Source organism: Manis pentadactyla, chromosome 4 (genome assembly GCF_030020395.1).
Source record: "Manis pentadactyla isolate mManPen7 chromosome 4, mManPen7.hap1, whole genome shotgun sequence".
NCBI classification, from domain to species: domain Eukaryota; kingdom Metazoa; phylum Chordata; class Mammalia; order Pholidota; family Manidae; genus Manis; species Manis pentadactyla.
In genome coordinates, this window is record NC_080022.1 from 167,424,396 (window position 1) to 167,451,331 (window position 26,936).

A 26,936-nucleotide genomic window follows, 5' to 3' on the forward strand; every position below is an offset into this window, starting at 1 on the left:
GTTTGCTTGCAGGTGATGGGTAGGGGACACTTGAGTAGCAGGGACTGACTGGGAAGGGGCCTGAGGCAACCTCCTGCAGTGATGGAACTGTTGGGTACATTTGTCAAAAGTCACTGAACTGTAACTTTTAAACTATGCATTCTGTAATACTTAAATCATAACTCAATAAAAAGTAAGCTTAAGAAAACTACAGAACATCAATAGATAATATAACCAGACACTTGTGAAGGTTCTTATAAGAACCAACTCATAATTCTGGCGCTGGTACTGATTTGCTGTGTGATACAAGGCAATGTTTTGTTATTTGTGTTTGATTCTTCCACCTATAAAGCTAGGAAACTATAAAACATTCTACTTAATAAAGTTTGTTTTTGAGTCAAAAAGTTTCACATATCATCATGAAAGAAAAGCGCAACATCCACCCATTTACCCAGATCTGTCTCCATACATGTCCCCTACTGTCTTGTTTCTCCAGGTCTGTGTTCTTACTTAGGGGCAACTCCTGCACTTGTGCAGTGGATTCTAACTCCTCCCGATTATTCAGCCATCATTCCAGCAATGACCCCTCTATCAAATCATGAGTTTTCCTATAACTACTGCATCATTTTCTTCTTTTTTTTTAAGATTTCAAAGATCTGACTGGTTTAATTGTATGATTCAAGATACTGCATTATTCTCATCAGCACAAAAACATGTTATTAAATATTCCATCTTATGAAAAAAATGCTTCCCCTGACCCTACATCTCTCTATATATACTACCCAGTTTTCTCTGATCCTCTTTTCAGCAAAACTCCTTTGAAAAGTTGCCTAAATGTGCTGTCTCCTTTTCCTCTCCTCCAATTCTGGAGAACCCACTGTTGTTCTCCACCACTCCACAAAACTTGCCAGCTACCATAATTCTCCATCATTTTGCCTTTAGCAGCATTTATCACCATTGATAAATCTCCCTCTGCACTGCTTCTTTAAAAAGCGTTCTAGGACACCTCTCCTTCCTGACTCTCCTACCTCACTGGCCAGTCTCTCTTGCTGATTTCCTCTTCTACCCAGTCTCTAAATCCTGGACTGCCCTAGGGCCAGTCCTCAGGCCTCTGTTTCCCACCTACATTTGGGCCCCAGGTGATATCATCCAGTCTTGTGGCTGTGACATGTTCAAACTAAATGTATTTATTTTCAGTCTGGACCTCTAGGCACTATTTTCACTTCTACGTTCAAAACATACACAGAATTTACTACTTACAAGTGCTAGTTGCAACTAGCCCCTCAGCTGAGTTCCTAAAAGAGCTTTCTTGTCTCCCTGCTTCCTCTCCTGCCTCCCCCTTCAGTCTGTTTTTCACATAGCTGAGTAAACCAAATCATGTTCCTCTGCTTCAAACTCTCAAATTAGCTTCTCCTATCACTAAATGTGAAAGTCAAAATTTTCTTACTATATTCCACAGGTCTTATAGGAGCTGATCTGCTTTCCATCCCCCTCTCTCCCTCACTTACTCTGTTCTGACCTTACTGGTCTCCTTGTTACTCCTTGAATACCCCAAGCATGCTCCTTCCCCAGGTCTTTTGTACTTGCTGTTCCCTGTCTGGGCCATTTCCCCCTAGACATCCTCAGAGGTCTCTCCTTCAGGTCTCTGCTTATGCTTAAGTATCACCTCATGAATGACTGTTTCCCTGACCACTCACTATAAAACAGCCTATTACTCCTGTTCCCCATCTAACTTACCAAACTTTCTTTTTCTTCCTCACACTTGCTGCTACCTAAAATACTATAAATTTAATTATTTGCTGTGGCTCCCACTAGAATGTAAGTCACATGAGGCAATGATTTCTTCACGGCTGTACCACCAGCTTCTAGAATAGTATCTAGCATTTACTCAGTATATAAATACTTGTGGGATCAATGAAGGAAAAAAACAGCTCTCAGCAATTGTTAGTACTGTTCTTATTGCAAGACTCCCAGCTTTAGACTGGTCAGGGCACAATACTACCTTTACAGCAGATGGGAGAAAATCATTATATTTAAAACTCTCAAATTACCATTCCCAACATTTAAATGATAGCAAAGAGTAAATACATGATTACAGAAATAATCACAGAGGAGAGAACACATGTAGGAAGCAATTAACTTCCTTAATTCAGAAAACTGGCCCTGTGTCTCTCAGCACCCTTACAAACTGTATATAAGAAGCCTGTTATTTATGGTATAACAATAAATAGTATCATCCAAAATTCCCCTTCGCTTTTCTTGACAATAGACAGGCCTTTGGAACTCTTTTAAAGACATTTATTTCCATCATTTGCTTTGTGCACAAATCACATTTAGCAATGAATACACATAACCACCACTGACTGCTTTGATGTTGGTGACCCACAAAACTTCTCCAGTAGTTCTAAAAGAGCTTGTCTGAATTTCTGGCTAGCTGAATACAGAGTAACATCCAGCAGATAAAAAGATGATGCTATTAATATTGCTATCCACAGCTGAGCAAAAAAGGGACCAATTTCTCATCAATTCTGTCTTTATTCAGCACATCTATTACCTTCTCCAGGTTTGGGGTCCCAGCCCAGTCTCTCCCCTATAGGTGAAAAGACATCTTTCACAAACTCCTGGATTTCCTCATAGAAGTCTGTGTGGGACAAGAGAGTTGAGAGAATCCCCAGGTTACAGCTCAGGTCACTCCATACAGTATAATTGGGCTCGTTCACAAAAGCCTCCATGACTTTTAGAACCTCTACAGTGCTAATGATTCCAGCTCGAGCCTGGGATAGGAAAAAAACATAAATTAATCTAATCTTCAAAAAAAGAAAACAAAAACAAGAACACAGGCATGCATTTTCAGCATTATTTACTGCTGGTCAGTCATCTCTTTGGTTTAAAGGAAATGAATCTATATAAGCTCAGAATACTATTAGAATAAAATCCTATCATTAACATTCCTTATTTACTTTTTTTGCTATTTGTAAGAGTCACATAAAAAATATATTACAATTACACCAATTTGTAAAGAACAAGGAAAGAAAACAGCTTCCTATTTCTATTCAGTTTCAGGGGCCTTTGCGTTTTCTCTTGAAAATTTTCATGCTTTCAGAAAAATTGCAAAAATAGTCGGGGCTTTGGTTTTTGACAGGCTTTTTCAAAACTGGACCTGCAAACTGTGTCAACTTCAGTCAGTCCTTTACTTATTCCTAAAAGATCACAAACTGGAAGGCACTACAAATTCAGAGTCCTTTCAGAATTCACTAATAGAGCTAGGAAGAAGCACCTCTGCTACAGCAGCCAACTGCACACACACACACCTGTCTCCTGGGGCAGGTCTCTCTGAGCAATGAGATCAGCAGATGCGAGGTTTTGTGCATCAATGCTAATCTCTGCTTATACAAAGAAGGAATCCAAAGCCAGTTGCAGAGGCAAAATTTCAGTCCAATTTAAAGGAACACTAGAGAGAATCTTACAATCTTATCACAAAGATATCTAGAAATTATCTAACCTAAGTTGGAGTCATAAAGATATTACTATTAATTGCTACTTTAAATTCTTTCTAGAACAAAGCCAAATAAAAGTATAATTCCAAAGCCAATGGGCTGTTGTAATTTCTATAGTAGTAGGATGCTAAAAAATTTCTAGACTTTTCTAGCAAAGTACAACCACTATTTTAGAAAAATGTAAATCTTTGAATTAATTAGTTAAAAAATTGAATCAATAGGGAGATTTCTTCAAGGCTCCTATCTATTTCTATTGAAAAGGATTTTTGCCTTCCAAAGGATGGTTTAAATATAGTTGCAAAAGCTGGCTCAGGAATAGTGAAATGGGATTTGCTTCTGGTAAATTATATAGGTTCAATTTTGTCATGTTAATTAATAATTAGTCATGTGCTCTAATCCCAAAGGCTAATTCAACCTTCAAAAGAACTATAGTTTTCTGATTTTGTTTCATCAGACACTCCAAGAAAAACAAAATCCTTTAATCAACAGAATCCATCATACTACTAGAGAGAGGCTCACCAAGGAGAAGAGGTCATTCTGTAATCCAAGTCGATCCACAGGGGGTAGAGAAAGGTCACGAATGCCTGGTAATAAACTTTCCAGCATGGCCGAGCTATACTGGGTCCGATAAAACCCAACTGTTCCCAGGTTTAACTGAAAGATATCCAATAGGGGTCATTAAACATTACACACATTTTTAAAATCAATCTTTTGGAGGTGTGACATGGATTCTGGTTTTAGTATATCTGGATGAAAAACAGCAAAGATCATGTGTGCTAACTAGCAGACAGATTAAAATGAAACAACACATAAAGATTGAAATTAGTTGTCAAAAACGAATACAGACACAAAAGAAAACAAACCTGACACAGTGGTAGCCACAGTGGGAGACAGTAGGAAGAACATGGCAGGGGAGGAGGAAATAATGCGGATAAATTTCTATTTCTAACCTCAGTGGATAGTTTTAAATTTACAGAAAATATTTACTATATATGAAAACACTTGGGAAGTAGCAACTCCAAGACTTACAAACACTAATCTACTGTGAGACCAGAGGTTCAAGAGAATAACAATGGTCAGACCTTAGATTTTAAAGAATTACATGGACTTTAAAGGCAATTTCATATGACTTTGGGAGTGGAGTAATTATTAACTTTCATTATTTCCTATAGGCTACCAACAGCCAAGCATATTTTTGACAATATTTATATACAAAATATTTTAATGGTAAATTAATAGCTTAAGATATAAATATTTTACTATTCATATGTAAATAGCAAAAAAACACCTCACAATTCTAACAACTATTAATTTACTGATTCCTTTTATCTTTTACTTTAGGAATAACATCTTTATTTAGCAAATTATAATCACAGTGTGCATATAATATTTTTTCACATTTATAAGAAAAATTTTATATAGCTGCAAAATCTTCCAGATTATTTTTTTTTGACATTGGAAATTACATTTTATTTATTTATTTATTTTTATTTGTATAAACTAATTTTATATTAAGCAGTTTAAACATAGATTTAAAAAGAAACTCTTAACAGATTTTTTTTATATCATTAATGTACAATTACTTGAACAACATTATGGTCACTAGACTCCCCCTAATATCAAGTCCCCCCCAACTACCCCATTACAGTCACTGTCCATCAGTGCAGCAAGATGCTATAGAATCATTACCTGTCTTCTTTGCCTGCACTGTCTTTCCCGTGTTCCCTCCCTGCTACATTGTGTGTGCTATTTGCAATGCCCCTTTTTCCCCCTTATCCCTCCTTTTCCACTCATCCTCCCCAGTTCCTTTCTCTTTGGTAACTGTTAGTCCATTCTTGGGTTCTGTGAGTCTGCTGCTGTTTTGTTCCTTCAGTTTTTTCTTTGTTCTTATGCTCCACAGATGAGTGAAATCATTTGATACTTGTCTTTCTCCACCTGGTTGCTGCAAATGGTAGGATTTGTTTTCTTCTTATGGCTGAATAATATTCCACTGTACATGTATATGTACCACATCTTCTTTATCCATTCATCTACTGATGGACACTTAGGTTGCTTCCATTTCTTGGCTATTGTAAAAAGTGCTGCAATAAACATAGGGGTGCATATCTCTTTTTGAATCTGAGAAGTTGTATTCTTTGGGTCAATTCCAAGGAGTGGGATTCCCGGGTCAAATGGTATTTCTACTTTTAGTTTTTTGAGGAACCTCCATATTGCTTCCCACAATGGTTGAGCTAGTTTACATTCCCACCAGCAGTGTACAGTGTAGGAGGGTTCCCCTTTCTCCACATCCTTGCCAGCATTTGTTGTTCTTAGTTTTTTCAATACTGGCCATCCTTACTGGCGTGACGTGATATCTCACTGTGGTTTTAATTTGCATTTCCCTGATGATTAGTGATGTGGAGAATCTTTTCATGTGTCTGTTGGCCATCTGAATTTCTTCTTTGGAGAACTGTCTCTTCATATTTTCTGCCCATTTGTTAATCAGGTTATTTGCTTTTTGGGTGTTGAGGCATGTAAGTTCTTTATATATTCTGGATGTTAACCCCTTGTTGGATATGTCATTTACAAATATATTCTCCCATACTGTAGGATGCCTTTTTGTTCTGTTGATGGTGTCCTTTGCCGTACAGAAACTTTTTAGTTTGATGTAGTCCCATGGGTTCATTTTTGCTTTTGTTTCCCTTTCTCAAGGAGATGCATTCAGGAGGAAGTTGCTCATGCTTATATTCAGGAGATGTTTGCCTATGTTGTCTTCTAAGAGTTTTATGGTTTCATGACTTACATTCAAGTCTTTAATCCATTTTGAGTTTACTTTTGTGTATGGGGTTAAACAATAACCCAGTTTCATTCTCTTACATGTAGCTGTCCAGTTTTGCCAACACCAGCTGTTGAAGAGGCTGTCATTTCCCCATTGTATATCCATGGCTCCTTTATCATATATTAATTGACCATATATGGTTGGGTTTATATCAGGCTCTCTAGTCTGTTCCATTGGTCTATGAGCCTGTTCTTGTGCCAGTACCAAATTGTCTTGATTTCTGTGGCTTTGTAGTAGAGCTTGAACTTGGGAAGCGAGATGCCCCCTGCTTTATTCTTCCTTCTCAGTATTGCTTTGGCTATTCGGGGTCTTTTGTGGTTCCATATGAATTTTAGGACGATTTTCTCTAGTTCATTGAAGAGTGCTGTTGGTATTTTGATAGGCATTGCATTGAACCTATAGATTGCTTTAGGCAGGATGGTCATTTTGACAATATTAATTCTTCCTAGCGAAGAGCATGGAATGAGTTTCCATTTGTTAATGTCCTCTTTAATTTCTCTTAAGAGTGTCTTGTAGTTTTCAGAGTATAGGTCTTTCACTTCCTTGGTTAGGTTTATTCCTAGGTATTTTATTCTTTTTGATGCAATTGTGAATGGAATTGTTTTCCTGATTTCTCTCTTTGCTAGTTCATTGTTAGTGTATAGGAATGCCACAGATTTCTGTGTATTAATTTTGTATCCTGCAACCTTGCTGAATTCAGATATTAGATCTAGTAGTTTTGAGTGGATTCTTTAGGGTTTTTTATGTACAATATCATGTCATCTGCAAATAGGGACAGTTTAACTTCTTCCTTGCTAATCTGGATGCCTTTTATTTCTTTGTGTTGTCTAATTGCCATGGCTAGAACCTCCAGTACTATGTTGAATAGAAGTGGGGAAAGTGGGCATCCTTGTCTTGTTCCTGATCTTCAAGGAAAAGCTTTCAGCTTTTCACTGTTAAGTATAATGTTGGCTGTGGGTCTGTCATATATGGCCTTTATTATGTTAAGGTACTTGCCCTCTGTACCCATTTTGTTGAGAGTGTTTATCACGAATGGATGGTGAATTTTGTCAAATGCTTTTTCAGCATCTATGGAGATGACCATGTGGTTTTTGTCCTTCTTTTTGTTGATGTGATGGATGCTGTTGATGGATTTTCGTCCTCTGCCCGTTTTTTAATTGGATTATTTGGTTTTTGTTTGTTGAGGTGTGTGACCTCTTTATATAATTTGGATGTCAACCCCTTATCGGATATATCACTTATGAATATATTCTCCCATACTGTAGGATGTCTTTTTGTTCTACTGATGGTATCCTTTGCTGTACAGAAGCTTTTTAGTTTGATAAAGTCCCACTTGTTCATTTTTGCTTTTGTTTCCCTTGCACGGGGAGATATGTTCATGAAGAAGTTGCTCATGTTTATGTCCAAGAGATTTTTGCCTATGTTTTTTCTAAGAGTTTTATGGTTTCATGACTTACATTCAGGTCTTTGATCCATTTTGAGTTTACTTTTGTGTATGGGGTTAAACAATAACCCAGTTTCATTCTCTTACATGTAGCTGTCCAGTTTTGCCAATACTGGCTGTTGAAGAGGCTGCCATTTCCCCACTGTATATCCATGGCTCCTTTATCGTATATTAATTGACCATATATGTTTGGGTTTATATCTGGGTTCTCTATTCTGTTCCAATGGTCTATGGGTCTGTTCTTGTGCCAGTACCAAATTGCCAGATTATAATTTCGAATGGTAATATATCAATATAAATACATTCCACTGAGCCTATTTTAAAAACTAAGACAAGGAGAGAAATGGCTCTTTTCAGAAAAGCACAAAACTTTGAGATAATGCGTAATTACTATTAGGAACCTATAATTAGGAGAAAAGTCTGTAGTTGATACTTTCATAAGAAAGGAATAGGGTACAGAATAATGAAAAACAGTATTTTCCAACTGTTATTTTTGTGAAATGGCTTTAAAAGAACAGTTAAAGGAATTTCACATTTCACTGACATAAACTGATTATTATATGTCTGATCTCACTTGATTATAATTGTATACATACAATGACAACATATCACTGAAGTTAACATGTCATTACAATGATGGGGCAGTTTGGTGTTGCAAGAATACAAATGTTTCAGATAATGTGACTTTATATATAATCTACTATATTTTTTCCTTTAATCCTATCTGTTTGTATCTGCTTGTTTACTACTCCCTTAACTGCCATAAAGGCAAATATTTAGCCAACACTATTTGAAAATTGGCCCTAAATTTCACACAGGAAGGTTTAGGTTTACAAGTCTTAGTTTAAACTATAGCAACAGAATTTACAGCCAGCCATAAAATGCATAAAGAGAGTGACTGAAATAAATCATTTTAGGTAAGATAAAAATGGCCATTTCTGGACTCACCTTTACCCATTGGTCTGGTTTGACATTTTTTAAAACCACATTCATCTCTGGCTTGTCCATTAGAATTTTTAGTTTGGCATTGTTGGGATCTTCGCTAGTAGAGACTGTGATAGGAACCATCCACTGGGGAAAGTCTTCTCCTTAGGCAAAAGAACAAAGAGAAAACTTGAAAAATAGTTTCTCACTGGAAGAAATGGAAGGTAAGACAAAGAGAGAGGACTTGTGTCCTACATATGGGCTTGAGTCTGTTAAGCCAATGCTTATTTTTAATGGTACATGAACTCTTCCAGGTAACCAGAGTAATAGTGCAAAGGAGAGAGAATTTATTAACAAAATCATCATAGTCTAAAGAGAGAGAATAGTTTATTTAGTTGTAGAATCACAAATATAATAGTGACTTTAATTGTTTTCTCTTTACAGAGCAATATAGACAGCAATGATTTTACTGTTAAAAGAAATTTCAAGTAGGTAAAAGTTCTAACATAGTTTTTAGAAACCAGTTCTAAGGTGTAGTCCTTAATAGTTGTACGCACTGCTGAAACACTGAAGGGTTGATCTTTATTTCTGTGATATATAGGATATACTCTGCAAGCTGTTGGATTCTAACACTGAGGAATCATATCTAAAAGCCAAAGCTTTTGTAAGGCAGATACATACGTTCTCTTAAGTTAATCCCAATACATTAATAGCACTATTTTAGTAAGTTATTTATAGTTTTATGCTATCAAGTTAACCACAAATTAAAATTTCCTCCTAGATAGTTCAGGTTTTAAATCTGCTTTTTTGCTTACAGAGTATTAGAAAAACCTGCAAAACCTGTCAGTCCTACAATGCAGATTCCAGGAGTGAGGCAGAAAACAGCAACTGTGACACTTAGGGATTTATTTGGATAAAATCTGTCATCAACTTGTCAGATATATTTATTAAAAGAGTAATTCTAAAATGCTAAGGAAGGTTAAGGACGGAAGGCTGGACCTCTCCACCCTAGCTAGTATAGCGCATCATATTTTGGTGGGTGGAACATGAAAAGGCACTGGTGTCACTGATACACACCTCCCCCTGTTGACAGCTACTGTCTTAATGTAAGTAAGAAAGGTGCACAGAATACTTTGCTTTTTGATTTTTCAGTTAATCTTTAATTTCCTGGGTAAAAGAGTCTAATGACATGTAGAAATATTTGAAAAACCAGAGCTGAGTGGTAGTTAAGGGTATAAACTCATGGAATCCAACTATTTTGTTTGAATTCCTACTCTTAAACTCCTTAGATAGGTGACATTGGGTAACTTAACTAACCTAGCTGTGCCTCAGCTCCCTCATTTGTAAAATGGAAGTAATACTACCTACCTAATAGGGTTGATGAGAGTATATAATAAGGGTCAGTTATAGTGCTTGGTACATAATAAATCTAAATAATCATTGGGTTTAATTGACTTGTTTACTTATTTATTATGCCTGAGAATTACAAAAAAACAAGTTTAGTCACCCACACAAATGTGTATCAAGTCTTCTTTTAGGGATTAAGGCTAGAGACATCACTTCTTGGGTGTTCCTATCCTTCTTCATTGGTTAGCCTCCAATAACACAGGACAGGGAATTTCAAAAACTTAAGAATATAACAACACTACAAATACTTAACAAATTTCCTTTTTTGATTTCTTAGATTTCCTTTTAATTACCATTTCCTCTTGTTTTTATTTAATTCTACTAAAAATGCTTTTAAATGGATACTTATTCCTACTAGTTGGAACACTACTGGCATGGTATCCAAATTCACTGATCAGCTCCCACTTAACAGCCATTGCTTACCAACATATGGTCCACTGGCACAGAATTTCCTTTGGGACAACCTCAGTGATCTGTCATCTTCTACCTAAAGAAGCAGAACAAAGCTCTAGTAGTATCCATTTTTTTTTTTTTTTTGGAAGGGGCAACATTTCTGTTGACAAAGTAGAAGCTGAAACCCATATGGCCAAATGTCTCATGAGCATACAAAATGCAATGTTGATGAACTAACGACACTACAGAATGGGGAAAAGGTTACTATTTCTCATTTAGGCTTCAAAATAACACTCTAAATAAAAGGCCACTGTATGGCCACATGTAATATGGTCACTCACAGGAGATATGTACCCAGATAAGAACTTTAAAATATTTGAGTTTTCAAAGAGATACAAAACAATAAATAATACTACAGCAAGCTATGTTAATCTTTGTAGATGAAGGTTATGTCTTTAGTCTTTTCCCCTTCAAGAAGTAGCAACATTTGATTAGCATGTGGACTCAATATTGAGAATTCAAATTTTTAGAATGACTGATAAACATGAAAGAAGAACACACCTTGTTTCAAAGGATGAGCTTTGCAATGAAACACAAAAAAAGTGGAGAGAAAAACTGTAAAAAACTAAGCCAGAAGCCACAAAGGCAAGTACATACTAAAAAAAATACTCAACAATATGCAGTCATTTGTTTTATCATTTGTTACTGTGCCCTAGAATATGTTAACACAAGACATAACAGGTTTAAGATCAACTAAATCAAATGCAAAATTGGGCCAATGGCCTTTATGGATAAATGGACTAGAAGAGACAGAACTGAAAAGCTGAAAAAATTGAGTGAGGAAGAAATGGTTACTTTGCTGCCACAAAACAAACTACTAGTGAACTTAAACACTACCCCACTGATTAGTTACGTATCATAGATTTCTTTGAAAAAGCTGAAAGGTGATTTTAATTGATACAGAAATAAAGAAAAATATTTAAATTTAGAAAGTATACAGTGAGAAACAGATAATTAAGATATTACATGTTGCAGAGCTCTTCTATTTTTAAATGAGGAGTCATAGGCAGGATTTTTACTGTAATGTTAGACAGTCGGTGGGTTTGGCTGTGTCTATAGACAACAACAAGGCAAAGGAAGTAAGACCTTGCAAGCAGCTTGATGGAAAAGTTAATAGAATCTTGGTAATATTGGGAGGGAAGTAGGACATTAGTGTCCTCTGTTTTAACTTACAAACTATTATGCTCTTTAAAGTGTGCTCTACTTAAAGAAGACATTATAGCCTAATAGTCTGCTTTATTTGTAATCATTAAATAGTTTAGTAATTTTGAGGTGTTGATAGTTCTTGAGGGAATCCCCAGAATTGAAATCCCCAGAGGTGAAAGGAACAATCATCTTTGTATGTTATTATTCTTATAACAGTCAGGTAAAATTAAAACTACTTGTCAGTTTATATAGTGTCAGTATCAAATCTGATCACACATCTCCTATAATGGACTAGTCCAAAGTGGAGAAAGACTAGTAAGAAAAAGAATGGTCACAGTGGTAGGTCACTAAATATATAGATATCTTTTCCCACCAAATATGATGGACTCAATTACCTAAATTGCCTTTTCAAATGTTTGCAGTCAACCTTACTGAGAGGTACTCCGATTATAAAAAAAATATTTAAGGTTAAGATGTGGCTCTAGAAGGTTAAGTTACAAGCATTATAACGTACTATATAAATTTGAATCCATTTGGAGAAGTACAAGGGCTGTTTTAAATGTCACGTAGAATTCTTAAAATATGGAAAAGCAAATTTACTAACTATTTAGACTGCCACATTGAGGACATCTCTGTAAAACATACTTAGCTTTACGGACAATAAAGAACCAAATGAACAAACATATACCAAAAAGAGCTATGAATCCTCTTCCCTGAAAATGAATGGTAATTAATTCCCTACATAGCTCACAAAACCATGGCAAATAAATTTAAGAGAACAATTTCATAATTTCACATAATTAAACTAAGTTAAGATAAACTTTCTGATATGCTTAAAGGCTGATGTGTAATTCTCAGTCCTACTGGAGGATAACTCATTTTGAAGTACACCTCTCTGAATTCAGGTAACAGTTCAACTAATATGAATGCAATTCTAAACAAAATCGCACTTCCACCCAATCCAACATTAAGAACTAAAGAATGATATTATAAGTGAGTTTTGAATTTTATCAAATGCTTTTTCTCCATCTATTGAAGTGATTATGTGGTTCTAACTTGATTCTATTAATGTAGTGATTAGGCATCAATACACTGATTGTTTTTTAAAATGTTAAACAAACCTTGCATTCCTAGAATAAACCCCACTTGGTGATACTAGAATTTTATCAAGTTTATGGTGTTCTCAGGGACAATAACAGTAGACAACATTTTGTTTTCTATCATAAGTATGTATAATTTTAATGATGTGGGGCAAACCATTTAGTATAGGGATAATAAATCCCTGAAGAAAAGAGTATAAAGGCTGGTTTAAATGTTACCTAGTATACTTAAAGCACAGGAAAAGCAAATTTGATGAATGAATTTCATTTATGAATTCAATGAATGAATTTCATTTAATATAATATCAGACAATGAAAGGACTTTTCATAAGTTTACCTGTTCTGCTTCCACATAAATGAGGGGGAATCCCATTTGTTTGGTCCAGGTATTCATCACTGCTGCTATGGGCTTACCACTAGCATTTTCTAAACTTTCCCAGAGATCCTCTAGAAGATAAACACAATGGAAATCTAAGATGTTTACATGTTTATTTTCCTAAACAAACCAGAAATTTTATATAACTCCTGACACTGCATTGCTGACCAATTCTTTGTTCTTTCAGTTTCAGGAAATATATGGGCCAAATTAACACCCCCCTTAAGTAAATAAGTAAACTCTATTTCAAAAACATCATATTCTAAGATGTTCTTAATTGTTGTAAATTATTTAAAAATTACAAGTTATATAATACACAGAAGACAATCAAGTGAGTTCAAACAAAAAGAAATAAAAACAAATGGAAACATATTCAAGATCACTACTAAACAATCATTCATGAACTTAACCCATTCAATTAACAAAAGTTAAAAAATACCTCAAGAGTCTGAATGAGGTTGAAGTAAAACTCGTATGGTCAAATAGATCTCAGCCTTGGTGGTAGAGTAAGCAAAAGAGAAATACAGTGCAACACATACTATGATGACATGAAAAGAGGAAAAGTACTTAAAAGGCTGAATTGTTGAATCTTTATGGCAGAGAAATACAGACTTTATCATGAAGGGAATGTGGCATCTCAAATATTTTTAATCAGCAGGGGGAAGCAATCAGATACTCCCTTTACAAAGACAGCCCTAGCTAGCCTAGCTAGAGTGAGAAATAAAACTGCAGAGAGTGGGACAAGACAAGAAGTAGTGAGTTAGCGGGCAACTGCAGAATTCAGTGGAGAGATCAGCACAGCAGGACTTAGGGAAGGACAGAGAAGAGAGAAAAGAGGCCCTGGAACTGCTACAAAAGGATGAAGACCATGGATGTTAACTAAAATGTATCTGAACTGCCAATCGTCTTTCATAAATAACAAAACCAAACCAAAAAGAGGCCTTTCCAAAGTGTGGCCTATGAATTAGTAGCACTGGCCTGAGAGCTTGTTAGAAATACAGACTCTCAGGCTTCACCCCAGACCTACTGAATTAGAAATAGTTTAATAGACCCTAGGTTATTATATATACATTACAGTTTAAGAAGCACAAGGTTCTTTCCTCATATATTACATATTTATATGCATGCCAAAGACTGATAAAATTTCCAAGAGTACATTTTTCTATAGCCCTGCTTTGAGACACAGAATGCCTATTTTATAAACTAAGATAGAAATTTACAGGGGGTGGGGAGGGGGGCATTCAAAGTTACATCAAGTCCTGAACAGAGAGGCAGATACTGTATTTTTAATTCACAGGTCCCAAACCTCAGGAACAGCTCATGGCCAGCCTTTCTGAAATTTCATCATGCTATTAGACACTAATAACATTACACAAACTTTCTTGATTTTTACATTATTATTGCTCACCAAAGAACTAAAAAACTCTTGACTCTGGTTCTTTTTCATACTCAGTCAACTCATACCTTTATTCTGCCTTTTGACTCTGACATTTAATAAATTAACAGATCATCATACACTAAAAATTTTAAGAATTTACTTCATTGAAACTATAGTTTCACAAGTTCACTCCCCCAAATGGCTAATTTGTAGTTATTTTAATAGCCAATGATCAATTTAGGGCAATAAAACCAACAAATCACCAAAAATAACAAGCTCTGATAAGGTAAACTCTGGTAAAGTCAACAGAATTTTTTAGACTTTTTCATGTGGCAAAACAGTGAGCTGTGGAAAGCAGACTACTGGAGGATGACCAAAAGGATAATGGGCCCTGATTCATGTTGAGCCATGACTTAACACATGGTTTCAAATTAGTCAACTTATTTCCTGTCCATCACGTGGAAAGTTAAGCACTTAAAAAAAATTAAATGTTCCACTCTGGATAGAGAGCCAACACTTTCTTTCCACATCTGTCTCAAGCTATTAAAGATTACCTGTGGCAGCATTCCTTCGTTGGAACTTGGTTAAATACATGTTCATTCCTTTCTTAAAGTCCTGAGAAAACACAATTTTTAAAATCCAGGAAAGTAAGATCTCAGAATTTATAGTATTTGCAAGTTAGTACTCAAAACCTAATTTACTCAAATTATTTGAGTGTCAGATTTACTGAAAAACATATTCTCTTTCTAATGTTTACTGCCTTTTATTTAAAAATGTATTATACGTTTTGCTTTCTACTTCTGCTTTTAAGTTTTTAGCCTCCCACCCACCAACCCAAACATATTTGAACATTATTCATCTAAGAAAGCATAAGAGTTAATATAAAAAGGAACTTAATCTAAATAAAAATAAACATTTTTTGTCCATGCAAAACATTATGATTTCACCATAAAGGAATGGAAGATTAAAAAAAATTTTTTTTTACCTTATCCCCAATGTAGTCATGTAGCATTCGGATGACAGATGCACCTTTGCTGTATGATATAGCATCAAATATCTCATCAACTTCAGAAGGATGGCCCACACTGACCTGGCAGACAGTGTGATTCAGGGTTATGACAGGAAGCAGACAGCCTGTAATACTGAATTACATAAAAACCTTTCTAGGAAAACCCTTCTAACTCATATTTTTCTGCCTTTAGCTCACTCACAGTGTACACTGATGATCCTTAAAAAGAGTGTAGCAACTAATACTAATAAAGTGGAATATATAATATTATCCTTATCATCTCTTAGGATTTGAGGTCCAGTCTTGGCTCTGCTTTGCTAGAGGAAGTCCCTATGGATCTGTTTATGGAGAGTGGAATTAAGAGGGATGGGAGTAAGGAAGGGAGAGATGAAAAACATTAGATTTTTGCACTAATTGTAATGGCTTACAATTACATAGGTTCCTGGTTGAATATGTCAAAGTGGACCATAAATTTAGTTCTTTGGAGGCAAAATTTGTAAACTAGCTGAAATAAGGATAGGCTAAGTCAAGAGGATTAAATATATATAAAAAACAGGTAATGACAACAATAAAAGAGTCTGTTCAAAATTTTCTTTGAAACAAACAATGGAATCATAATGTTCCCCTATGCACATTACCCAACAGGTATGATTCTCCCATCCTATTCAATAAAAATACATTCAGTGAATGCTTGTAGGTACATAACACATGCCTTTACAAAGATCAAATTTTCATACTGCCTACATTAAAAAGCAACATAATTAGACCTTAATCTTGTTAGAGTTTCAAAACTGGAAATATAAACTACAAAAGCAAGTGACATTATCCATGCAATTTTCTTTTCAGTCCTAAGTATCTCTATAACAAATTATTTCCTTAAAAATGAGAGCAAAGGCCGACAGTTGAAAAGTATGGCTCACTTCAATAGGATGGCTGTTATCTAAGGCATCAAGTTCCTGGGCACGGGTATAATCAGCAGAAACAAATTGAGTCCAGATATCATACTCTGGGAAGCAGTGGTCTACACAAAGATATTCAATCCATGACGCAAAGCCTTCATTTAACCAAAGATGAGTCCACCATTCCTAAAAACAAAAGACAGAAATATGTAAAGAAAACATTTGGCATTCCACTAATCTGAAAAACTCATGTGTCCCTTCCACTATACTTTAAAACTTACAACTTAATGAATTAAAATTCAATTCCAAACATTTAGTAAATAACTCACACCTCTGAACAAGAGATGCCTAAAAGAGGTGCCAAGAAAGGCCAACTGGTGATATTAGCATTATGCCTGAGGGATGTTTCACTGCTAAGTAACTTTTTACTACCAAAGGGAGAAAAGGAGGAAGTGGGGAGCCCTTACATGAAAAAGGGTGAGAGAGTAGACAAATGTAGTCAAGAGCCTATACTGTTATATAAATTTAGTTTAATAAAAACTTCTCTTAAAAAGAAACCAAAAAGCTACCAGGACCAAAGAGAAAACTGGAGACTATCCCGTAATAACTGGGAAAACCACTGCAGATGAGTTAGACTTCCTAGATAAACAGAAAAGCAGCCCTTCTTATGTAAGGATTACATGAAATAAACAGAAATATCATGGCAGTAAGTAATTCAGTAATGAATAGTGTTTAAGTATTTATGGAAAAGTATAATTTTCACCTGTTAAGAATTAACAGTGGAGTAGACAGAATATGAGTCACAGATAAAATCAACTTAAAAAAAAAAATTAACTTTTTAGAGGTTTCAATTTTCATTAAATTTGATTAAATCTTTTATGAAAAGAAAGCAATGTATGAATCTAAGACAGATGCTAATGGGCTAATGCAATGGTGAAATACAAAAGCCCCATTTAAAAATTCTGAAAAGAATTTTTCAATATTAAGTGATAAGTGGCTATTTGTCTAAGTGGTTTGTCCACTTATTTAACTAGTAGCCTCCACTAAGATAAGCTGGTACAAAACTATTCCCCAACCTATCTCTAAGCTCTTGAAACAACATCTAGTAGCTAGAACAGTTACTCAAATCCAGTAAAAAGTTTTCTGAAAGCAATATGAGAATGTACACACTTCCTCTACTAAAATTTATTGCTGGCAGTTTCAAAATAAAATCATAAAAAATAAAGATCACTTAAAGCTGAGCAAAAAAATTGTTTGGTAGTAACAAACCTGCTTCATTAGGAGAAAGGAACACTTCCGTATATGAATACACAGGTACTCAAACACATAATTCCACATAAAATTGCACTTAAAAAATTTTTTTTCACCCTTAAGTAAAAATGTAAACATCCAAAACAAAGGGAAAGGGTTTACTTTCAAGAGCTGCATTTCTTTAGAAACTCTCTCAGACATATAATAGTTGCTAAATGTCTTACTTTCTTGCTTATTTCTCCAACATACGGACTCAAATAACATCCAAATCAGATCTGCTCTTTGGCAGCCTAAAATGTCATCAGGGAATTTGGCTGGTTCCAGAATCTCCAGTTATTTCTTTGCAGCAGTACTTCTAGTTCACTTATTAAACCCTGTGCTCCCAAATTCTAACACAGTTGGCTGCCATAGACAGTATTTGTTTAGATTAAGAGGAAAAAGTCAAGACTACATATACATAATTTATCTACAAACATAATAAACAAGAACTTCAGGGGGACAGTTGGAAATTTCAATATTCTTCACAGTTATTCTGTAGCTTCTTTGCTTTCATTTTTATCAAATTCCAACTTAACATTTTAGGCAATAAAAAAGCTGACCTATAAAAACATTTTGACCTAATCAAAGATCAGTTTGTTATTTATCAGGTTACTTTTTAGCTGGTGAACTATATAATAAATATGACTCAAGAAACTATAGTTAGCCTGCAATCTCACTGCATGGACTCTCTCTACCTAAGAGAGAATCTCTTTCTCTCACCAAATTAGTATCATGACTTCCCCCATTTGCAGGCAAATTCTAGAACAGTTTGGGAAGTATTTTCTGTTGAATAAAGACTGTCCACATGCTCTTAACACAGAGATTCTGATCAACACTTTTCAAAGTGGACCTTTTAAAAATAAAGTTTTTCTATCATTCAATTATTTTTTTGGCAGAATGTTCTAGCCAAACCTGTAATACTAGGCAGCCAAAATAATGTGCAGCAGGATGAAAAGAAATATATTTGAGCACGTAAAATATTAAATACCATAGTAACAAGATTTCCAAACCATTGATGGGCGAGTTCATGTCCCACAACCAGAGCAACCCATTGGCGTGATGAAGAACAGGAGTTTTTTGGATCAATAAGCAATGCAGTCTCCCTGTGTTTAAAAAGAAATTTTTTTAAAATAATAAAAGTACCGCAATAAAGTCAAGCATGCACAAGTTGGGGAAGGAGATTCAAACAGTAAGTAAGATGGTTAAGTTAGGCTATAGAGATGTCAAGAAAACACTTCTTGACATTTAAGTATATAAGACAGAAAAAATTCCAGGAAAATTAAAGGCTATTCCAATAGGATTCGTACAACAGAAGATCAAAGATATGATACAAGTCTGATTATCAGTTTGTTGATAGGACAACTGCCTGAAAATTTACACTTTGTCTAAGAGGTTAGGAATTACTGTGGTAGACAGAGAGAGGAGACAGTCCTTCCATTAAAAGACGGGGAGTGGCAAGTCAGAGGAAGATGCATTCCAGAGCCTCAAAAAGAACACTGAGCAGGCTGTCCAAAACTTAGTTCATCAAAGAAGGCAATTGAAAGTAGAAGGCAAAATTTGTTTACAGACCCTGCTTTAAAAATTACACAACCCACATGTTTGTATTGTGGTGACAAACATGTAAAAATTTAGCTAGAAAATATTAAATCAGGGAAGGTTCTTCAAGTTGGATAAAGAACTATGAAACTACTGGGAAGAAGGGAAGGCACTGAAATGAGAAACTCAGCCAAAAATGTATCTAAAAATACTACTAATGCCAGATGCTCACTTTAAAATTGTACGCCCTCAGATAGTAGCACCAGAGGGTGTTCATCAGCATTCTGAGATATGCGTGGAAGAGCAAGGAGGCAAGCAAATTTATAGCACATCATAAAGCAGAAGCTACTGAACTGTGATTAGGAGTGAAACTCTTATGAAATCAGTGATTGAAAAGATAAGGCAGGGTAATGCATATTAACATACCTATAAGTAACAAGGCCCCAGTTCTCCATGGCACCTTCATAAAATAAATATAAACATTTATTGATATATTATACATACTTCATCCTCAAAATCACAAAATTCAAAAAAAGTTACTACAATTCAACAATAAAATGAAATTTACTTTACCAGCTGCAAAGTCTGCAATAGCAATGAGATCAATTTTAGGTAGAGGATAAGGAACACTGAAGTAGTCCTTATAAAAAGGCAGGGTTTTAGCAGCAACCTATAAAAGCATAAACAAAAGAACCATCTGATAAATATTTTATTGTAATTCATACAGAAATCCACAAAGGAATCCTGTTGCAAGCCAAAGCATCTCAAATTACCAAAAACTAACCCCAGGGATCCCTACCTCCAAAGACTGCCTTAGCCCCAAGCTTTGTATTTGTTGGCCAAACTTTAATCCACTTTTGACTCTATATGGAGAATGTAATTATTTTCCCACCCACTCTCTGCATAAACAAATTCCGCTCAAATATTCTCTTAATCATTATATTGCACAATATTAATCTAACACCAAGGTGGTAGTTCCAAAATTCTATTAAAAATAAAACCAAACTAGCACAACAAATTTCAGATTAAGTTATAAATAACTGTACTAATAATTGATCAGAAATGTAAATTCCCCAACCTGGAGTTACGGACTGTTGGAACAATCCTCTTCAAGTACATTTACCTCTAACGCAAATTTTCCTTGCTCTGCTTTGCCAACAGGGGTGTAAACACGGACACACACACCATCTTTTGACCTTGTCTCTACAAAGTCATATTCACCCACAACAAATGCCACCAGATACGTAGACATGACAGGTGTGCGGGCAAACTTCACTTCCACTACATTTTCATCATCAGGGTATGGTTTCCGATCAATTACATTCTTTAAAAAAAAAAGGAAAATTAAAACAAATTTACATTAAATACCTCAGAGTGAACACTTAGCCTAACACTATTGACTTTGCTGCCTCTCCCCACCCTTTTCCATCACTGCTTACTTCTCTACCCCAATTCATCCTGTGCTTTTGTGCTGTCAAATCTTTCCTATTAAAAAAGGAAAGTGATGAAAGTGATTTGATAAAGCATTTACACTACAAAGTTGGGGGCAAAAGTGTAAAACTACCAAAGGTCTATGAGAGAAAAGAAGTAACTTTTCTTGAATACCTATTATAGGCCAGGCTCTGGGGATGTTTTAACTAAGACCTCAATGTTTTTCAAGTGAAATAAGGATAGGAGACAAGGATTATTAATAAAAATAAAATATAACCATGGAATCTACATTTCAAAGGATATGGATTTCTAGATTTAGAGCACTCACTGTACCAAGGCTGGCCCTAAGCAAATTCGTGAAGAAATCTCCACTTTACCTTTGGAGGCCCTAATCCCCTTTGGTGTTTTCCCTCTTTTTTTAATTCAGGCTCTCAATTTCCTCAAGATCTCTCTATTCTTTTTCCAAGGAAGACTTATTCAAGAACTGACCTGATTCACTCATTCACACTAAATTGTAAATGATTATTTCAATTTAATACATTAGCCTCCTCTCTTAAGAAAATCTGAGAAGAGAATGGCATTCTACCTATGGAATTCTTCCCACCAATAAAGGAGGCAAAGGCAGTAATTTTCAGGTACAGTAGGGTTTTCCAGTTCCCCAGAATCGTATTATAGGCGACAGGCTACTTCATGTCTTAAACAAGGCAGTCCTAGACAATAGATTTCAAGTGGGGAATGCTTACTCTATGAAGAAGATCAGTGACGTCAATGAAGAGAGCATATTCCAAGAACTGTTATCAGTCAAAAACCTCAATACACTACATTATGTGGCTCTATCTTTTGGCATTTAATAAGAAAGTCAGATTTTCTTCTTTCAAGTAGTATTTATTAAATTTACCACTCATTTAGGTCTCCTAATTAAAAGAAGTAGACAATCTTGGTAATACAGTTTATAAGGAATTTATTTCAGTGAGGGGAGGGGAGCTCTCCAAATAAGGCAATTTAAGAAAAAGAGGGGTTACTGGAAATAAAGAAAATGAGCATTTGTGTTCCTATTATGTATCAAGTACCATGCTGAGTGCTACTCCATTTAATCAGCAAACTAAATATGCTAAAAGCTTACTCAAAATTTAAATATACTTACAAACACATACATACCATGTTTGATAAAGCTACTCTGTCTTTAGGAACAACCAATGAGATATCAAAAGTTGCTTTGATAGCAGGCTCATCCCAGCAGGGAAAAGCCCTCCGGGCATCAGTAGCCTTAAGAAAAGAATATGAAATATAAATATCACTGAATTAACCTAACAGACTATTTCATGAAGTAACCACCACTTCTTTATTTCTATCATTCATTCATTCACTTGTTCAAATATTTACTTTCTACTCCATGCCACGCAACAAGCTGGGCACTGACTACAAAGAAAACACAAGGCCACATCAGTGCCATATCAGCAATTATCCAGGAACTAGGTCTGCTACAGATCTTAACAATTTATAGTATTAGAATAATTTACAATTACATTTTTTGATTTTTAATAAGGCATTGCAAAAATATAGTGCAAATGGCTTCATCAATAACATTCACAAAACACAGAGCACAGGAAGATAACAATACATTGTAAGGATTCAGAGCTAGAAAAAGGATAGGTTGCCTTTTACTTCAAAAATAAAAATATTTTCAGAATGTTTGATGTTTTGTTCTTTATCTAGAATGGTAGCAACAAGAACAAAGACAGATGCCCTATCAGTTCTAAACAGGTCATTCGTGTAATTCCAACAGTATATGACATTTCCATGTACTTTACATAAAATTGTCACCACTTGACCTAGCTAAAGAGAACTCATTTTTGCTTTAAAAATAAAAAAAGCAAATTTGTTAAAGCAAAATAAACTTCAGTGGTTCAGTAGAATACCAGTTATAAAAGAATGAAACTTTGATAAAACAACAAAATAAAAAAATAGAACCAATGACAAGATTCTGTATCATGAAAAGAAGTAACAAAATATGCAGAGGTAGAGGAAGCACATGCTTCTGAAAGAGTTTCTCTGAGGAAAAATGTTAGGTGGCACTCTCAAAGAAATTCAATAAATTGTGAATTCTATCAAAGAATAAGACATTTGAAAAGTAAGCAGAGTATAAAGGAAGAAATAGAAGCACAGAAAAACTTAAATTAGGAGGAGCAGCTGTAGAGAAATGAGTTTATACTGGAGGAAATTCAGTGAATGACACAGACAACAAAATTTTAAAGTTTCTAAAATATCCAAATGATAAAGTGATGAAAGCAATCAAAGGTACACTTGAGGGAGAGATGCTAGAGCTAAAGCTATGATTAACTGCTGTTTCTAAAGAAGATATCAGAATAGAAACCACAATGAAGATGTAATAGAAGAATATTTTGCTGCACTGAAGATCTGAATCTGAACACCAATAGAGTTCACCAATTACTACTGAAAGTTAATGAAAAGTGAACACCTGGTGAAAATTTTAATTTTCTGATACAAAGAAATAAATTTAACAAGCAACCAGGGAGAACAAAGCAAAACAAAATAACATGTTACCCTATAAAGGGAGAAGAAATATTCCAGTCTGACTCCTCCCCTTGACAAAATGAGATGTGAAAGACTTTGGAACAATATTTATATACCTTTGAAAGAGAAAAATTGTAAGCCAATTATAGTTGAACAAGTTGGGTTTATTACGCACTACAGCAAGGGAGAACTCACACCAAAGGGTACATGATCTAAGTAAGCCTATTAAGAAAGAATCTATTACATGAGTTGGGATTTGGTTGGGTGATCTGGGGGAGGATTTAAGGAATAGGGGATTTACTCCTAATTGGGTGTTGTCAGAAAGTGGTAGCAATTAGATGAGTGGGTTTTTCAGTAAATTTTATCTATAAGGACTTGAGCAAGTCGAAAACTTAATTGGTAAAGAAGTAGTAGTCACTTATTTTAACGAAGACAGGGACTTTTTTGTTATTTTGTAAGCAGCACAGTGACCTTGTTTTTGTCTGTGCTTAGATGAAATTATGCAGTGCCCATGTTTTGTCTCACTTTACCACGGTCTCAGAGTAACCTTGTCTGTGGTTGTTTATGTCCAATAGGAGAATCACATGGACACCTTTGAGTGCTAGAACAGCCTCTGAATGTCAGGGGTTGCACTCACCCCTTCCCACTAACACATCTATTATATAAACTGGTCATGTATAAAGGCAAATAAAAGACTTTCAGATATGCAAAGACTTAAGAAGTACACACCCACATATCCAGCCTTGAAAAAACTTATTTGGAGATACTTCAGCCAACCATTCCAGGATGAAGAAGTGCTTAAAAGGGCTAGAGATAAGCACTGGAATAATTTAAACACAGAATTAAGCCTAAACAGCTTTGGAAAATGTTGTTTTAAAACAGAAGGTAACATAAAATTCTTGAAAGAGAAGATACCAGGTAAGACAAATTAGTAGTAAACTAGACCTAAAATTTTAGGAATGCAAAACAAATAATGCAGAAATGTAGCCAGAAACATAAAAACATTTCATTACCTGTATTGGAATTTGCAGGAATAAATTTAATTAGATTTAACACTTAAAAGTATCACTAGCAAATTCAAAACAAGGTATATAACTTCCAAGTACTTGATAAATAAAAATCAAAGAAAGCACAGATAATACAGTAAGATACAAAGGACATGTCAAAGAAGGAAAGTAATGTTATACATAATAACATTACTATTAATTTAGTAGGAAAAGCCATAGGTGTCCAATACTAAGAAGATAATTTCAACTAAGAAAGGTAAAAAATATAAAAGCAATTCAAGTATTGAAATTTTGTTACCTGTATATCTGTATATACAAACATACAGATAACAAATTTTCATACACACACACAGGTGATGGAATTTGTGTGTGTATATGTATGTATATCTGGGAGTGTGTGTATATATGTGCACAGATAACAAAATTTTACACACACATGTACATATACATGTAACATTTTATAAATATCTGTATATACATACATACATACAGGTAAAATTTCAGTACCTGAATTGCTTTTATACTATGTAGCTTTCTTAATTAAAATTATCCTCTTTGTATTTGACACCTGTGACTTTTCCTACTGAATTAACAGTAATGTTGTTTATATAGATATATATAAAATCATTTCCCAGCCCACACCTCTAATTCCCTCCCTTCTATAATCAAGATAACTGGCTGAAATATAGTAAAAAATTCCAAAGTCATCAATATAATTATGGCCAAAGGTACCTCAAAAAACAACACATATAATAGAATAGACCTTTGCCAGATTGTCTAATTTAAGATCACATTTTACAAAATACCATACCTCAAACTGTGTGACAGCAGCATAGCGCACCTCTCCAGAAGGGGTAGTATATTTACTTCTATAGAAACCTTTCATTTTGTCATTCAGCTCTCCAACAAAATCTATCTTTAATGTTCCTGTACCTGTGATTGAAGAGAAATGAAAACCACTTTTATGGAGACATTAAGTACAGGATATCAAAAATATGTCCTTAAGACACTAATTCATTTGGCTATGTACAATGTTCAAATCATTCCTTCCTTTTTCAAATACTCCTGGCAATGGAGAGAATTCAGTATTTACTAAAGTAAGTGGTGGACTAATCCTACAGTAAACCTCAAAGTCATGTTTAGAATGAGTGCTTAGAAAGTTCCTTAACTTTATTAACTTAGTCTCAAATTACCAATACATGAAGATAAAAACAGGAAAGGAAATGAATATTTACTATTAAATGTATGATATGCTATTGTGCATGGTACTTTAAAAGTATTTGTATAAACTTAGAAGTAGGTATTTTGTCTATATCTCTTCAGATGAGGAAAGTGAGTCAAACAGGTAAGTAACTTGCCCAAGGTCACACAATTAATAAGTAGCAAGAATGAGATAAAAACTTATACCTGTTTAATCCAAAATTCATGCTCTCTACCAATTATACCATGTAACTTGGTCCTTCTAGACAATTTCATTCCAATTACTCTATCATTAAGACACTATCTACTCAATCCAAATAGAACACTGATTGTATACTTTCGTAAGGAACTATAGGGAAGACCACTGACTTGATCAGCCAAAGGGCTAGAACCAACTTTTACAGCCCCCTCATCATTTGAAACCTGATAATACAGCATTCTAAAATGATAAAAACCTGATAATATTAAGCAAATATGTTTAACCAATAATTATTATATGCAAATAAATGCAACCTGACTATATATTGTACTGTTGCATAAGAGCAAAACTAATTTAGACAAAATGGGAGCTTTTGTGAGTATATATACTTTCTTTCATAACAGAAAAGATTATAATTATTATCTAGTAGTCATATACTAAATTCATATGCATAACAAAACAATAATCTCATTCTACATTTTACAAATCAAGTCACAAACCTAGAGAGATGCTGACTTTTAATTGATCCTTTTAAAGTACCTATTTATAACAGGATCTAGAGCATGGGAGTCTAACAAATCAAAGATATACTATGGCTATAAAGTAATTAGCCAATCATACCAAAACTTTCATATCCTATATCCTAATGTTTTAAACTGTCATTTTAGAATGCTGTAGAGCAATGACACTGACACTGTTCAAAATGTTCTTGACATGGTCCGACTGACATATCCTTTTGGATGTTGTCAAAGTCAAATTCTCACCTTCCAAAACTGAATTTGCTTTTTTGGAAAGGTCCAAAAGTCATGAAGAGCCCAAGTCTACAGAATAAGGGAATGACAAACTACAAACTGTTTTTAAACAAAACACAGTCTATGAAGTAACTAAACTGATTTTTTTTTTAATTAAGGTATCATTGATATACAATCTTAGGAAGGTTTCACATGAACAACATTGTGGTTTCAACATTCACCCATACTATCAAGTCCTCATCCCCCCTATTGTGGTCACTCTATCAGCTTAGTAAGATGCTACAGGATCATTACTTGTCTTCTCCATGCTGTACTGCCTTCCCTGTGACCTGCCTATATTGTGATTGCCAATTATAGTGCCCCTGAATCCCCTTCTCCCTCCCCACCCAGCCTCCCCCCTATCCCTCCCCTTTGGTAACCACTAGTCCCTTCTCGGAGTCTGTGAGTATGCTACTATTTTGTTCCTTCAGTTTTGCTTTGCTAAACTGACTTTTTAAATGCACCTCAAATTCATTCTGAAAATAATTTCAAGTTAAAATTTTAGACCTTTGCACCA

The 26,936-nt window shown here is 34.8% G+C and overlaps 1 protein-coding gene across 2 annotated transcripts in view; it reads right to left on the reverse strand.

The window, feature by feature from the left end:
• The window catches only part of NPEPPS (aminopeptidase puromycin sensitive), a 103,032-nt gene that overhangs the window by 17,890 nt on the left and 58,206 nt on the right, over window positions 1-26,936 (reverse strand). Inside the window, exons 4-17 of one of the 2 annotated variants that reach the window (XM_036930355.2) lie at window positions 25,041-25,162; window positions 21,846-21,953; window positions 20,380-20,580; window positions 19,830-19,926; window positions 19,683-19,716; window positions 18,709-18,823; window positions 16,452-16,616; window positions 15,508-15,612; window positions 15,077-15,137; window positions 13,106-13,215; window positions 10,493-10,556; window positions 8,687-8,823; window positions 3,996-4,130; window positions 2,534-2,753 (exon numbers count right to left, since the gene is read on the reverse strand). In XM_036930355.2, coding sequence (XP_036786250.1) covers window positions 2,534-2,753; window positions 3,996-4,130; window positions 8,687-8,823; window positions 10,493-10,556; window positions 13,106-13,215; window positions 15,077-15,137; window positions 15,508-15,612; window positions 16,452-16,616; window positions 18,709-18,823; window positions 19,683-19,716; window positions 19,830-19,926; window positions 20,380-20,580; window positions 21,846-21,953; window positions 25,041-25,162 — 1,674 coding nt within the window. Of the gene's footprint in view, window positions 1-2,533; window positions 2,754-3,995; window positions 4,131-8,686; window positions 8,827-10,492; window positions 10,557-13,105; window positions 13,216-15,076; window positions 15,138-15,507; window positions 15,613-16,451; window positions 16,617-18,708; window positions 18,824-19,682; window positions 19,717-19,829; window positions 19,927-20,379; window positions 20,581-21,845; window positions 21,954-25,040; window positions 25,163-26,936 lie in introns of both variants that reach the window. The other variant, XM_036930353.2, reaches the window with a different exon arrangement.